Genomic DNA, 16908 nt, shown 5'->3' with positions numbered 1-16908 from the left:
TTCAGAAGACGTTCATGCAGACTGACGAGAGAACAACAAAATACACAACTTATTAAATACAGATGCATAGTATATTTTAGAAAATAGACTAGCATACAAATCCAGTTATTTAAAACAGTCAACAACATCAACGGATAAATTATGAAAAAGTGTATACCACGCGACCTTGCGACGAGGAGGAGGTAGCTTTTATAACCACAGGGTTCATAAAGGAGCTCAAGTTGCGAAAGGACGGAAGGGAATTGCCAGAAAAATCCTTAAAATACATAAGGTATAGAAGGAAGCATATATAATGGTTGGATTGCAATGAGATGACTGTAACCCACAAACCATTGAATTGTACTGAGATGATCCACAAATTATTGGATTGTAATAAAATGATTGTAATCCACAAATTATTGAATTGTAATGAGATGATTGTAATCCAAAAATTATTTACGTAATAACCATGTGCACCATGCGCAATGGCTTTACTGTAAAATTCCAGACTGAGGGATGAAATGTTTGCTTTATGGACTGAGCCTCTGGGTACGGTCCATAAAGCAAAAATTCAGCCCGAAGTCTGTTAAGTTATTTATTATATACCTTCACATAGGCAAAGCAAGCGGAATAGAGAGAACATCTACATTGCCTATCATTTACGTCACAATTTCATCAGGGTAATAAACTTAAGAAGAAAATCTTCTTCAGAACTCATATTTAAAGAAGAGATACATGTTTTGTTCAATGTTCAATTTTGTCTTTTTTCAACGAAGTTTCTTTCAGGGAAAGTCACTAAGTTCACTAGGTTTTGTGGGGGGAAAAATCTGTAATGCCCATAAGCAATTACCGGGGGATTCTGGACCCCTAATTAACCAATCAGAGTGCACGTACTATCGCAGCCATATAATAATGGATTGTAATGAGATGATTGTAACCCACAAATTATTGCATTGTAAGGAAATAATTGTAATCCACAAATTTTTGGATTGTTATGAGATAATAGCATTCACAAATGATTGAATTTAAATTAGATAATTGTAATCCACAAATTATTGGATGGTGATGAGATGATTGTAACCCATAAATTATTGGATTGTAATGCAAATATTGTAATCCACAAATAATTGGATTGTAATGAGATGAATGTAATCCACATTTTGGTTTTGTCCTCGGGTACCGGTACACAAGAGCCGATACAAAAGACCAAAAAATACATAACAGCTAACCAATGACTCCTAAACAAAGAAAATACAATGGTTATTCCTTTACGCACCGGTACAGCACCGGTGCACGAGGACAACTAGACAGTTCATCAGTTATCTGGAATGCGATGGATCGTTGTGGGACTATATATTAATACACATAAACATGCTAAATGTGACTTTATTTGTAGATTGGAATTTTTATTTTCAGTTCTCGAAATGACAATAATCTTAAATATAAAATAACTGTCATGATATTCATTGTAACTGATGGCGAGATGACTGTTAAGCCGCACATGCATGAATCACTATTGTGAATACTGGTACTTGTAGCCCGCAAATAAATGGCTCTCATGAATTTAAATGAGATGCACGATTACTGGTTTATAAAATATTGTGATGGTTTGCTTACCTATCGACCCGTGAATTTTTGAGAGGTAAATAAAGGCCTAGAAATATTTATAACTTATCGATCATATCCGATCATCAAATCATCAGACAAGTGCCTCGAACATTAAACAAAGTAGAATACCTTTTATTATTAGTGATACTCACCTTGAAAATGATCGATAAACCAAATTTACGACCAGAAAGGTGTCGGCTAATTGCACAGATAAAGCGTGTGAGCTTGCAAATAAAGGAAAAATATATCTCTTCTGAATCGATCGATCCGAATTAGCGCGCCAGTGATACGTAGATTACACACGACATTTTAGCTACTCATTCACCCCTCCCCCAGGTCTAGATTTGTCAATAGGTCTATCCCGATTACAATGCATTAATTGACTGGTTACAACGTCATTACAAGTCCAGTAGTTACTGGGTTACAACGTGAGGAACGGGTGTAGAGACATATCAGTTATAGTTGCGGAAAAGAAGTCTTCTAAAGCCGAAATGTCAACAGTATACTTCGCTAAATAAAATGTTAAGCAATTTTTCAAAAGTGTTGATGACACATATATCTTTTACTGCTGTAATAAACAATGGAGGTATCGGAAAAGGTATCGGTGGCATCTGGAAAGACACCAAGAAGAATTATATTTACGTTTTGTAACTTGCTGCGTGACGAAAAAAGAAAACCAAAACCGTGGTCCCCAAATGAATTCTCCCACCTTGCCCCAAAAAATTTTCAAATTTTCCGCAACTTCACCAGTTCCTATTCGTAGGTCCGGCCAAGCCTATATGGTCATTGGCTCCCTTATAGCCACTAACTATGGCTTATAAATACAGTTATTTAGTGTTAAACTGTAAAACTCCCCGAAGAAGTCTACGACAGTTAAACGAAACGCGTCGGAGAATAAAGAAATTTTACAACTACCGTTCGCAGAGTGCTGCTAACCAGTTTAGTTTTAAAAATTTTTTTTAAAAATGTGGTGCGATAGCTGTGGTCAGTTTTTCCATGCAGGTTGTCTGGATGTACCTTTCGCAGAGACGTAGGGGGGCAGAGACACCAACACAACATTTCACCTGCCGTTCGCTTCGAAAGTTTTCATCCCGAGTTCATTTGTTAAATAAAAAAACACTTCGAGCGGAAAACAGAATTATTTTAATGCCTGGGTCTTTTGAAATAAGGTCTCATAAACGAGTGGCCGTGATCATAAATATTTAAGCATGGTAAATACATTAGCCTTAACTTGGCTGTTTCTCGAAGCTCAGTGTTTTCCTACATGCCTTTTTCACGTGAAACGAGGCGATTGAATATATATAATAAACACTAGAAGAACTACAGCAGATGGAAATTTAAAATTTCTTTTCTAAAGGCTGTGGATACAAACTTATTAATGACTCTAAAAATATAAAAATCTAGAACAAAATTTTTTTTAGAGTTGCTTAGCTTTTCATTTTTCCGGAATCGAACGTCGAGATTGCAAAATTCAAGTGAAAAGCAAACCGACTGTGATTAATGCCTTAAACAAGTCAAGATACTGTTTTTTGTCAAACAACAAGTTACATATCGTAAATATCATTCTTCTTGATGCCTTTCCCGGTGTCACCGATGCCTTTCCCGATGCCTCTGTTGGTTAATATAGCAGTAAAAATATTGTTCCACTCAAAGCGTTTGGAAAATTGTTTAACTTTTGAATATAAACTAATATAATATATAAATGAATAAATAAGTATAGCCTGGTAACATTTTGGCTTTACAACACGATTGTTTTTTGCAAGTTACAAAACGTAAATATAATTTTTCTTAGTGCCTTTCCGAATGCAACCGATGCCTTTCCCGATACCTGCACTGTCTAATATAGCAGTAAAAGATATATGTGCCATCAACACTTTTGAAAAATTGTTTCACATTTTATTGAGCGAAGTATACTGTTTACATTTCGGCTTTACAACACTATTGCTTTCTGCAACTACAACTGATATGTCTCTATTTGAAGTATTAAATTTGTTTTCCTGCTGACCACTTGTATTTCGGTCATTTCTTCCTGCCCCGCTCGTCGCCCGTGATGTTGTAACTCCCTCCTGATCTTCCGTTTAGCAGCCATTAACTTTGTTGAGTTATGTTTATGCGCGGTGTACTTACGTTGATCGTAACATCCTCATTCTGATTCCTGCTGACGAACATTTACATCTTCGATCGGCCACGGAAAGCTGTAGTTGGTTGGCACTTAATCCGTGTTAAACGTCCTAAGCCGGTAAGTACCCCTTACTACCTTTGCTAATGATCAGTACCGATAACTTAGCCGCCAAATATTTCAGTCACGGTGAGTCAACGGAGATTTACAGATTGGTTACCCTATTTGATCGCTGCAGACTGCTGTCATGAGTTGTACTCTTGTTTGAGTCACATGGAATCCAAATCAAAACGAATCGGCTTCTAAAATACCTTATTATCTCGACGGAGGCAGCTTTTGCAATCTCAGCACTCAAAAATATCCCGTAATAATTTTGTGGTCATGTTAGTGTGTATTTTCATGCATTTTTGTGACAACTAATTTTTTAAAGATACACATTGATAAACGTCATTTCTTGGTGAATGTATTTGTATCTAGTAGTAATTCTCAGTATACTTGCCTCCGCTTTCTGGTGATATTAAGTTTTCATTATAGAAATGATTTATCAAGGTTGAGGGAGATCAATTTCTCAATTTGCATGTAGCTTACGTTAAAATGTTGTTTAAAAAAAAATAAGGCGCTCAGCATTAGAAGAGTTATGGAGATGGATTTGGGTAATTTTGGCGGCCATGAGGTTTTAAATAGCTTTGGAGGTCGAACATCAAACGTCCAAAGCTACATGTAGATCGCTTGTCTTAAGAACATTTGTATTACTCACACTGTTGATCAGTCAGTAATTACATAAGTACCCAATCACCTTGCCATCAGGAAGACTGGCCACCAGTGAGCTTGGCACCAAAGTATAAAATTTGTGCTTTTAAGTGGCCATATCCAATTGTCTCACAGAGTTTAAAATAACTACAAAAACCAGTAAGTCAGGGTTTTTTAAAACATGCAAGTCTTTTGGTAAAGCTCAAATCAAAGCTGTCAATCAACAGAATATCTGTAATTGATCAACTTTGTGTTAAATTATTAATCTTGCCACTAAAGTGTGTTACTTACCATCTGGTGGTGATTGTTGTAATTATATTTAGGTGGCTCCATAGGGTGTTTGCTCAACATTGGTGTATGCACCAGTGTATTGTTTTCTAGGAAATTTTTCATGTTTTCACTATTCTATGTCATTAAAAGCATTCAGAAGGTGACAAGCAAGGATTGGACTGTCGTTTGCTGCAGTATATATTAAGAAAATTATTTTCTTTATTAAGCGGGGGTGCCACAAAGGGATTTGCTTGCTGGTGGTAATTTGGCTTTGCCTTTGATTTTCTTCAATTTTCTTTGGTGAAATCTCTCAAAATTTTTGCAAGTTGTGAAAATTGTCCTGACAATCATTTAAAAGCTGAAAAAATAGGGTTAGAAAAGCAGTTTTCTTGCTATTTGCAGTTTGTGTTTTCTTCCTCTATCTCAAATTTGGTCCTATGAATTTTTTTATTGACAGGCATTAGGAAGGACACAAATATGCTTAACGGTCCAGCAAATCTTAGGAAATTCCACTGAAGGAAATGTGATAAATTTTACTTGAAAGATCCCTATTTTCTTTGTCGCAAAACATTATGTAATAGAATGGAAATTTGCCAAGATTGGTATCTGAGCATGCGTAGACTTTTGAATCATGGATCATGAGTATTCATTTGGTATGTTTATTTTGGACTTGCAAAATTCTTGGACATAGAACACAAGCACTACTGGACATTGGTGGCCCTGTATTCTGTAGTTGTTTTAGGAAAGATAATAAGGTACATATCTTTAAGCGATTCATTGCAAGGAATCCTTGCAAGCATCATTGAAATGCTGTAGTAGGGCAAATATAATTCTCATAGTGCATGCCACTTGGTTATTATTGTAGTAAAAATAGAAACTATTCATATTTGCCACGCTTACAAAATAAACATTCCTTGAGGCCTTGTGCAAATGTTTGTATGTCAATGACTTGAGTTCCTTGTAGATCTTTAGCTGCTGTCTTTTGGTGGAAATCAGAGCCACTTTGGGACCAAAACTTCAGGATTGATCAAAACAATAATTTTTATCTTCCTAGGACAGTAAAAACCAAACATCCTGAACATCGTAGGCTACTTACCCAAGACAACCTTAGAGTCTGTTTTGTAGGTGGTACCTTTTCCTCGCAGCCGTCTTTGTAATTCAGGTTTTAATGACCAAATTTTGTAGCCTTTACTTGATGATTTCCCTGTTGTTTTCTTTATTTTGGGGTCTTCTTGAAGCAACTGAATGTGCGGAGAGTGTTTTATTGGCCTTTTTCAGGTGAAAAAAGCCTGGAAATATGTTGGGTGTTGTTGCTGGAATTCCCAGAGTCCATAATGTGGATATATATCTTTTACATACCTCTTTTGATATGAATCATGCGATTGTATCAAGCTGCCATATTTGTTTTGCTTGGTGATATTTTTAAAGCTTGCACCATGTTTGGGTCCAAAAAACTCTCTGGAGCCACCTTAACTATAGCCATGAAATGTTTGATTAAATAACTATATGTTTGATTGAGCTCTACCTTATTGCTTGTAGTTTTTATGGGTAAAAAAATGAACAGGATTTCCTTGAGAGCTTTTAAAGCACTTGTTTTGTAGACAAAAATAATGTGTGGGATTGAAACCATTTCTAGTTGATCTAGTTGTTTGGTTTTAATTTATTAAAAAGTTACAGTCAATTTGGTTCACTTTTCCTTTGATGAACATTTTAAATATTTACAAGCTTGACTTTGTTGTTCAATGGTCCGTTTGATATTTCTTTGATTGGATCAGATTGGTTGCATTTTGATTGTTACGTGCATTTGACTCATCTTCTGCCATCTTGAAGAACTATCAAGCTTTCAGCTTGGCTCTGCGGTATTGCTCTTGGCATTCATATGGTGATGCTCATGGGACTCAAGATCAAACTTAAGAGTTGCTGAAGGTTTGAATTTTTTCCTAATTAGCCAGTGAGCTTGGTGGCACGTTTACTGGTGGCAAGTCTTCCACGCAGTAAGATAAATGGAAACCATGAAATAACATTTAATTTCCATTCTCTTGTGAAAAGATATGATATTGAAACAGTTAGGGTTCGTTATTGTAACAAAGTCTGAATTGGACAGCAGATTTTTATGATCAATGGAATTTGAAAGTTTGTCATGGAGGGGGGGAGAGGGGGGTTTGAGGTAATTAGATCTTTCTTTTAGTGTGAAAACAAGGCCTTTAGACAGTTTAGCAAAAACCTTGCCACTTAGGTGATATTTTATGCTTCACTCCCATGAGTGACCAAGACAGAATTTCTTCTTGTAATATCAATACAATATCAAGCAGGCAAGCAATGAGAATAAAGAAAAATATCAATTAAGGGATTATAAGTTGATCCAAAACCAAATTCTCTAAACTAACATTTTGAGAAGTGTATGGCAGTCAGTAAAGAGAATTGCTTCTGAGATCATGGGAGTGGCAAAGGGTTAAGATGTTGGGAGTGCAGTTTGGATGAGCAAGGGTTAAACTTTGTTTTTTGAAATAACAGCCTCTAGTATCCAAATTCATCTCTCTTTTCATGCATACCATTTGTAACAGATGGTATTTCATAACAATAGCACTTTTGTCTATCCTTTTTGATTGGTTTGTTTGTTTTGCTTGGCTGGTTCAAAGGAAGCATTGAAGGTGTGGATTTTCAACAGCATTTTATAGCTGGTGTCCTAGTGGTTACTTATAGAATGTGTGCCAATGCAGATGTCTAAAATCTGAACAACATCAAATATTTTCAGGTTTTTTTTATCTTGTTCACTCAACCATTTTTTTCAGCTAAAGGAAGGACCTGGGTTTATGAAATACTACACCATGAAGTTTCTTAAGGAAATGCTCATCCATATGACTGGTTGATATTTTATATTTTTTTAATTGACTTCTGATTTCACTGATCACACTATCATGAAATTGGATAGAGTATGTTGATTTTGTTCCTTATTTTTATCTGAAATATCAAGCAATTGCATATCAAACAATTCTATCTGGCACTGAGGAATGACTTCTGCATCTAAAGAGATAAATACAATAAAATATACTCACCTCTGCAAATTCTCTGAGAGTGACATATAATGAAAGGAAGAGACATCGTAGTTACCCATAAGAAACTGCTCTATATGACTAAGCTTTTTTCAAATCAGGATAATTTAGCCCACTATACACAGATAATTTCCTTTCTTAATTTTTTCATCAATTCCACATATATATATGTTTACATGCAGGGACTACTGTTATTTCTCCTTGGGATTCTGGCCTCTGGGTCAGAAACCTTTCAGGGGCATTAAGGAATGATTTTCCAACTATGGCAGCCTACCTCTGCCTTCTAGGAATGCAATCTAATGCCCCTAGGAATTAGGGGGTTTGTTTGAAAGTTATCTTTGTGGGTGATAAATTTCCCCTTTCTTTTAAGTATATTTAAGATGAAGACCATTCAAGGCATTCTGTGAAATTGTTTAAATTCCTGGAATCTGTTTTTGATCTTCGTAGTCCCCCTTACTTACTTGGAAGTAATTTTTATCTCTCCTGTTCTGGAAGCATGCTGTTATGGGGCTTGCTTGCTTGCAGCCCACTCCTCGGTATTGCAATGAGAGTGGGCAAGCTTGTAGGTTTCCGTGTCACGGCAACGCAAGTGCGTGCAAGGTCCTTAAGTGTTCTAGCTGGGAAATGAACCCCCCCAAAGACCTATGGCACACTGGCTTTGCTTGCTGGCTCGAATCTCGAAGGCCTCGTGCCACTTGTGCTGATGTCACTCTTTACGGTGGCCAATTTACGTTATCAACTCAGTTGATAATACTGAAATACCCTGTTATGCTCTCCCACTGACATAGCACCAAAGTTTTTGTAGAAAATTACCTACTTTATTCATCAGCACCATTAAGAGATTGCAGGCAGGCTCGCAGGCATTAGCCCAAATCAAAAGACAAACTTAAGGTTAGGACCGTTGAGTTTGGCCGTTTTATTGCTCTGTCTTCAGTCAATATTTTTGCTCTGTTGCGCAGTGGAACATGGCATGTTTTACCCATTCCATTTCCTTAATACGGTAAAATTGCATAATTTTGAACAAATTGTCGTAATACATACATTTTGTCCAGTTTGTTGCGTAAAGTTTTACGTCAATCATTTGTCTTCACTTATGAAGCCGTGATCATTGTAATCATCTCTACAATTGACAAACAATACTAATCCAAGAAGATGTTATGTGGTGAATGACACAGGCGTATTCGGAGTAAAAGAACTGCAAGTGCTCCCAATAGGAGTGGAACATACGATCTTCCGATGAGTACTTTGAATGCTCTACCACTAAGCTATAGGAGACTCGTGGCAGGCTTGGCCATTAAACTAGGTCCATGGTGACAAGCTTCCGAACTACTAATCGAAAGGTTGTCGGGTCGACCCCTATTGACATCTCTCGGAATTATTATTTTTTCCGAGTATGCCTGTGCCATTCACTAAATAACATCATCTTTAATTTTAAACACTAGGCTTAAATAATAAAATTCACCATCTTAATACAAATCAATTTTAATGTTTTGAAATGGGAAAGTTCTTCTGTCAGTACGATTATATTTGTGAAAAAAATTGAAAGGAAATTCTCGTTGTTTAATCTTTTCATAATTATTTTAGCATTTTTAAGAGATCTCTCTATATGATAGATTTGTAGAATATACAGAGTAAGTGTTATATGTAAGATCTGACTATGAATTGGACTGCATTGTGTTATTGCGGCATACAAGAAATCGTGAACACCGGAAACATTTCTCTAATATTTTTGTGTCAAGGAAAATAAGCCAATCGCGTGAAAAATCGTGACTGTCCGTTGTGTAAACGCTAATCAGGTTGTTCTTTTGCAGTTTTCTGAGGTGTCTGTTGGTATAACCGAGACTTATTACCACCCTTCGTTGCGAGATTGATGGTTAACTATCTTCACGGCCAGTATTGAGAGAATTTGCGAGTTCAGTGCTAGTAAGCTTAAAAAAAGACGAGCAGAATTCGAATGTAAACCCATCTCCATCATGTAATCTTTTGCATCTAAAACTTCCGTTAGCTTTTTTGCATTTCTCAAATGACACAAAGCCTTCGTTGTCTCCTCTTGAAAGTTGTGGAATTTGTAACTCCTCAGGTAACTGGCCTAGGAGGTAGTTCCTAACAATTGTCTCAGATTAGAATTTCTTCTGTAATATTGTTTCTTTTTCAGTCAAAACCATTCACTATTTGTATTCTATTCTCATCTTTTAATTCAGAGAAAACTCTTGTAATTTCGTCTTTCTGTGTAAAGAAGTGATTAATTCACAACACGGTTTTCTCATCCTGGGCACCAACGTTTTCTATATTCAACCTAACATTTAAATCTAAACTCACTTGTGATATCTTCAAGCCTTTATAACTCTTTTTTTTAGATTATCATGTCGTTAACGATTGTAATGAAACAAGTTTGTTGTCAGTTACATAGATAAATACCATTTGTGGAACCATTGATAACCTCCAGCCGGTGAAGAACCATCATGGAAACCATACTGAGTTAACCACAGCAAGGAAACGTCTTTCAGGATTGTGCGCTGGAGATTCCTTTGAGGAAGGGTGGACCTGAACATGGCTGACCCAGCAACCTCTTACGGTATCCTGGGAACCGAATCTGGGTTCCATGGTAATCTTCAGCAAGCGAAGGACAATCGTGTTCGTGAGTTGGATTTTCGTTTGAAGAATTTAGGACCTGAGCATGTTGACGTGGCAAAGGCCTACGGTGACTTGGGGGACGTATTTTTTGCCTGTGGTGAATTTCAGAAAGCAAAGGACTATTATGGTTGTGCGCTGCATATTCGTTTGGAGAAATTAGGACCTGAGAATGTTGACGTGGCAGTTTCTTACAATCGCATGGGGAACGTATTTCTTTTCCTTGGTGAATTTCAGCAAGCAAAGGACTATCTTGGTCTTGCGCTGGATATTGTTTTGAAGAATTTAGGACCTGAGAATGTTGAAGTGGCTTATTCTTATGGTGGCTTGGGGGGCGTATGTTTTTCCCTTGGTGAATTACAACGAGCAAAGGACTATTATGGTCGTGCGCTAAATATTTCTTTGAAGAATTTTGGACCTGATCACGATTTCGTGGCTCTTTTTTACCATGGCTTGGGGGACATATTTCTTGCCAACGGTGAATTTCAGGAAGCAAAGGACTATCATGGTCGTGCGCTGGATATTCGTTTGAAGAATTTAGGACCTGAGCACCATTTCGTGGCTCTTTCTTACCGTGGCTTGGGGGACGCATTTCTTGCCTGCGGTGATTTTCAGGAAGCAAAGGACTGTTATGATCGTGCGCTAAATATTTTTTTGAAGAATTTTGGACCTGAGCACGATCTCGTGGCTCTTTCTTACAGTAACTTGGGGACCGTATGTAGTTCCGTTGGTGATCTTGTGCGAGCAAAGGATAACTTTGAGCGTGCGCGTACCATTCTTGCGAGGAGGTCGGGACCTGAAAATTTGATTGTGGTAAAGTGTTACATAAACCTGGCCAATATCTGTGATGTCATTGGTATCCCTAAGCAGGCAAAAGATTGGAATGAACGAGTGCAAACCATTCTTCGCAAAAATAATAGGACTGAAAGAGCTGATGTCCCTTCTTTGAGCAAGTTTCAAACTGTGCACTCAGTCCCGCCTTATATTTTGGCCAGAGGATCCATCGCGAAGGCCGCTTATCAGAGAGCTCTTGAAACGGGAAAGACATTCGATAAGCGGGCTCAAATCTTCATGATTGGCCAAGACCGGGTTGGCAAAACTAGTGTCCTACGTTCTCTGAAAGGTGAACTTTTCCGACAAGATGAATCGAGCACAGAAGGGGTGCAAATAGACATGCCTCTGAAACATGTTGGTGAAAAACCATGGAAGAATTCCAAAGAGGAACAAGAAAAAAGTACCTTCCATTACAAATGTGCTCTAAATATTAGTAACCAGTTATTAACTGAACCACTAAACAGCGAAGTTACGAAGCAAACAGAGACTGGTGAGACACAGAGGACAGAGGAGATGATCAGTGAAATAGGATCAAACGTGGGTATGTAACTCATTACAAAATGTTGATTTGGTTTCTGTGTTGTTGAAAAACTTTACGCTAGCAAATCACAGAGGTTGCACGTTACATTACCTTTTACAAGGTGCTACTAAGACCGAAAGGGGACGTGATAGAAGATAGGTTGTCGTTGGAGTTTTAAAATTCAACACCTCGCACACAAGTAACGACGATATGGGTTTTTACGTCGTTATTTAACCCGTTTTCTCGGCAGGTCTGCAACACATCTTTGTTGACGGCTTATTGAGTGATACCAACAACAGCTTGACACGAGTTTCACTCCTGAAGATATGCTTCTAGAACAGTCTATGATCACATCATGTTATTTGTAAATCAGTATGCATGGCTAAGCTCACGACTTCATCGTAGCAAGGAAAACAGCAGACCCTTACGGAATTTTTTCGAGTATTCTACAACTTTACTCGGCACGCATTATTATTATCTTACGTTTTTAAACCTGAAAAACAAGCCGTCAAAGTAAAGCAAAAGACAAAAAGGGAAAAAAAAAACGGCAAGGACAACCATAGCACAACAGCGAAATATCATTGGGTTAAATGGAGTTAATCAAAGCTAATTTTTTTTTCAGAATTCTTCGATGAAGTTGAACTGAAGAGCTCACCAAAGGTTTTTAATACATTTTATTATTCATTTATATTTAAACGTGATATTTAAGCTTTTTATGAATGGCCAACTTCCATTCCAACTTTGCTAATTGAATTGACTTGTGTGTGTTTTCGGTTCTATTCAGGAAAAGCAAGATCATGATATAGAAACCAGGACTCGGGTGAACTCAGATATAATTTCTCCGATAACACAAGGAGACAACGGGCATCATGAGAAGCGAAACAGTGACATGCCTGATGAAGTGGCGCGACTTACAACTGAAAACCTCTCGAGGATAGAGTCAGTGAAGGATGACGGCATTTGGCCAGTTTGCATGGATTTTGGTGGTCAAGCCATTTACCGTGCTATTCATCCTATTCTCGCTTCGCGTGAAGCAGTTTATCTGCTAGTGGTTGATCCTACCAAAGATCTTTCTGCCCCAGCCCAATGTTTGGTGAAAGAGCCTGGTTACGACGAAGTTAAGATTCCGTCTCCTGATAAGAATGACACAAACCTAGATCACATTATGAGGTGGATGGACATGGTGAATTCCTTCAAACACGAAAATAACGGCGACGTATTACCACCTGTCATTTTGGTTGGAACACGCGCCGACCTTGTAAAAGGAGACCCCGAAAGCGTGACTACGAGTGTAAAGGACATTATTTGTGACACAGTAAGAGAGTTCAGTGAACACATAATCGGAAAAACATTTGCAGTGAACAACACTCTTGCTGGTAAGGAACTAGAGGAAGAAGATCCCCAAATTGTTGCCTTACGGAAAGAGATTCTGAAGGTTGCAGATACTTTGCCACATACAAAAGATGTGGCTCCTTTAAAGTGGCTTCAAGTGGAAAATGAAGTCCGTAATCTAGCAAGCGCGGGGACAAATTATGTCACAAGGCAAGACTTCCGAAAGAATATCTGTGACGAAATTTGCAAATTTGAGGTCGAAGATGACTATGAAGTACTTTTACACTTTTTGCACGATCGTGGTTCAGTGGTTTATCATGGTAGGGCTGACGATCCTGGTAGTCTGGTTTTTTTGAATCCAAAGTGGTTGATTGATGTTTTGTGTCAGATAATAACGGTTGAAAAACAGAAAGAAGAGAAAACTGTCATTTCAAATCTCCGCAAAGATCTTGGCAAGTACGGCATTCTTGATGCAAAACTGCTTGATTACTCTTGCACAAAACTGGGCGTTGGCGACATCAAGGAGTCTTTACTTTTCCTCATGAAGAAGTTCAACCTTCTTTGTGAATATACGGGAAAAGATGGCGGTTCCGTGTATCTTGTTCCGTGCATGCTGACCTCCCCACCTGACGATGCAGTTATGCCGGACGTTTCTGCTGACCCAGGCCCTGCACCCGTTTATGTCACATTCACCACTCAGTACGTCCCAGGCGGTCTTTTTTCAAGAATGGTTGTCCTTTTCCTCGAATTTGTACAAAGGCGAACTACCTGTGATCAACCAAAGCTCCGGGCTAACTTTGCTCGTTTGATTGTGGGATATCGCACTGCAGTCGATTTTGTTTGCTACAAGCGTGTGATCAAAGTACGCGTTTGGAATCCGACCGATCCAAGTATGAACCCTGTTGTGACCGAGCGTAACGTTTGCAGAGAGGTCTTAAGGTAGGTGCACTTAAGTGAGTCATTCTCTTATAGGGTGGTAACTTTTACATGAATTATCAGTTCGTGAAATCGGAAGTGGTTTTTGAGTTTCTTCATAACATCGTTAACCCTTCGATAGTGTAATGCGTGTTATAGTTACGATGTTGTTTTAAAGGAGGCTTAAGTTAACCTCATTTCTCTCAGGTAAACATTGTGTACATTACGTACTTTCCGGACATTAACGTATCCACGTGAAATATTTGTAAGAAAAGACATCAACTCCTTTGACAAAAGTCTCTCTCTCTCTTTCAGCTTTTTGAAGACAAGTTTGGAGAAGCTCCATGAGGAGTGTCATTGGCTGCAAACAGTATCATGGGATCTCTGCGCTAGATGCAATTTGTGTCCGCGCCAGTTTGTTCGTGAAACCGGAAAGTGTTATTGGCATGCGGAAGTAGAATGTTGCCACGATGATTGTGCGCATTATGTTTCCTTGACAAAGAAGCCTTTCGTTTGCTCGCGTACACTGAGGGGTCCAAAGTTTTGTCCGCCCGAGACTTGGAGTCAGGTAAAGCTAATCCAAGTTCCTTGCGATCAGATTTTCATTGTATTTAACCTACGAAGGGGTTTGGAATCAGGTTTGGTCAGACCTTGATATGGCACTGAGTGGTCTAAAGACTGGAAAATTATTACATTCAAAACGTCGAAGAAATACTTTCCTTTTGTTTCCTATTTGACGTTCCAGTTGATCTCAGGACTCTCAGGACTTTGCCCGAATGCATTTTTGTCCCTATAGTTGCCGGATTCCCTTTGTTTGATTATTTGGAGAATACTAACACTATGAATAATTTATTTGATTTCAGGTCTTGGACGATGCCAATGGTAAAAACCTAAGTGGCCAGTCTTTACAAAGCTTTCCTCAGACTAAGGGTAACTAATTATAACTAATTTTACTTGAAACGTGCGCAAAGTTTGATTAAACTTTTTCTTGGTTGTCCTACGTTTGTCACAAAAACTCAGTTCTGTTCATTTCGGAAAGCGATATCTACCGCACCAGACAGCGCAATCAGTTGTTCCTGCTAAGGTTGTTCGCACAGGTAACAAATGTCACATTTTAAGGTCACGATGTTACAAGTTATACACAATGTAAAATTCAAATGTCGAGAACATCGTAATTGGTTCAGGCACTTAAGAGACTGAGTTCAAGCCGAAGATCTCCGAATCAGTGCCTAGTCTCGAGCACTCTTGCTATCAGGTCAAATTTATTCAAATGTCCAACCTCGAATGAGCGCCCCAACTTCTACCCCCTAATATTTTAAGAAGCCCCTCCTTCCTACCCGCCCCCCCCTTTTACTTAAAGAGTTATTTTGTCTCCATAGCTTTGATTTTTTTCCATTGTTTCCTCGTTTAACCAAGATTCAACGCGGTCAAGTTTGAATCCAATCATACACTTTTTATTTGCAGATTTCGATAGATCAGAGACAAACCAAGGAGGGGAGACGTTCATTCCCGAGGAAGTGTCTCTCGCAGGTATGTTAATATTCTCTAATAAAATTCTAGTTTTTTCATTCTTCCACCGCGCTCTTTTATGACATTCCTTTCAATACTCTTAGGGAAAATTTTAAAAGAAGGCATTCTAAGTAGAGATGATCACGCGGGACTGTCGAACTCCATCTCAGAAGACTGGAGGAGGCTTGGACTCCTGCTGGGTATTCGCATGGAAGACCTTGATAACATTGATCAAAGGAGACGTGATTATTTTGACAAGGCTCATCAAATGTTACGTTTGTGGATGGAAAAAAACGCTTCGAATGCCACGTATCGTTTTCTGTGCCAAGCATTGTGCCACGAGAGTTTAAATCGAAGAGACTTAGCTGAAAGATTTTGCTTTCGCTAAGAATACTATCCTCGTTATGAGAGTGACTGATAATTAGGAAATGGACTTCTTTCTCACCAGCGGAAGCTATGTTTATAACTTCATGTGTGTAATAAAGGGCTTTCATTGACTTTTCCATAGTAAGCTGAATTATACACGCGTTTTGATTGCTTTTTACTATTAATCTATTGGAGGATTGACGCAAAGATGACGTCATCGTTACAAACATATGTTATTTTATCATTGTATGATGTAAATAGATTCCATGTTGCCGTGGGTCTGTACAGTAAAAGATCAAAGAAGACGTCAATATGTGGTCAGAACATCAATGACAAACTCAGTTACCGCATCATGACGTCATCTGTCATCTGTAAGTTAAACAGACGCACAGCGAGTGACTATAATTAGAATTATACGGATGCTTTTCCATTTATTTGTAGCCCCAAAATTTTCATTACTATTCGCCTAATTTAATTTTTGAGCTTGGAATGTAATAATGTAAGGCATTAACATTTAAAAATAGATATTTTCTAGTCTAAAAACCCGCGAAAAACTTCACTGACAAATTTAAATAGTGTGAAAGTCTATTACGCAATTTATAAAAATACGTTGAAAAGAGTTTCGAACCATATGGAAACATCACAACTCTTCTTTGTATTAAAATGGTTTAGTTGGCCATAAACATTGGTGCAACGCAAATACATGTAGTGTTGAAAGGTATTAGGTGTAATGCGCGTTAATTAGTGCTGAAGCGCATGGAAAACTCTATACTTTTTTCAATAAAATTTATTTGAATGTACGACTATAAATGGTGTAATTATAAGTAGCTTTTATGGGAAATTTATGGGAGAGCCTCTAGCTAACAGCATGGGGAAATGGATAGCAGGTACGGAAGCAAAAACGACGGAGCACAATATTTTCAACGGGAAAAAAAAAAAGATAAATGAAAAGGTCGGACGGTATTACACAGTCGCATAATTTTTCACACTTTTCGTCGCCTTTTTTATATTTCTGTGCGAAC

General features: G+C 38.1%; 1 protein-coding gene across 1 annotated transcript; it reads left to right on the top strand.

Annotated features, from left to right (window-relative positions):
- Positions 1 to 3675: 3675 nt before the first annotated feature.
- Positions 3676 to 16244, top strand: LOC136283805 (uncharacterized). Its single transcript, XM_066173036.1, has 8 exons — positions 3676 to 3826; positions 10182 to 11785; positions 12387 to 12424; positions 12549 to 14035; positions 14327 to 14579; positions 14875 to 14941; positions 15476 to 15541; positions 15625 to 16244. Exons 2-8 carry the CDS (start codon positions 10330 to 10332, stop codon positions 15906 to 15908), a joined length of 3651 nt encoding a protein of 1216 aa, XP_066029133.1. The 5' UTR covers positions 3676 to 3826; positions 10182 to 10329; the 3' UTR covers positions 15909 to 16244.
- The last annotated feature ends 664 nt before the right edge of the window (positions 16245 to 16908 follow it).

The sequence above is a fragment of the Pocillopora verrucosa genome, chromosome 10, assembly GCF_036669915.1.
Source record: "Pocillopora verrucosa isolate sample1 chromosome 10, ASM3666991v2, whole genome shotgun sequence".
Taxonomy (NCBI): Eukaryota; Metazoa; Cnidaria; class Anthozoa; order Scleractinia; family Pocilloporidae; genus Pocillopora; species Pocillopora verrucosa.
This window is presented reverse-complemented; position numbering and strand designations above follow the sequence as displayed.

Bases quoted from the DNA above. Each gene is read 5' to 3' on its own strand.
- LOC136283805 (XM_066173036.1), top strand. From the start codon at position 10,330: ATGGCTGACCCAGCAACCTCTTACGGTATCCTGGGAACCGAATCTGGG. The intron at 11,786-12,386 runs GTATGTAACTCA...TTTTTTTTTCAG, and splicing joins TGAAATAGGATCAAACGTGG to AATTCTTCGATGAAGTTGAA. The intron at 14,036-14,326 runs GTAGGTGCACTT...TCTCTCTTTCAG, and splicing joins GTTTGCAGAGAGGTCTTAAG to CTTTTTGAAGACAAGTTTGG.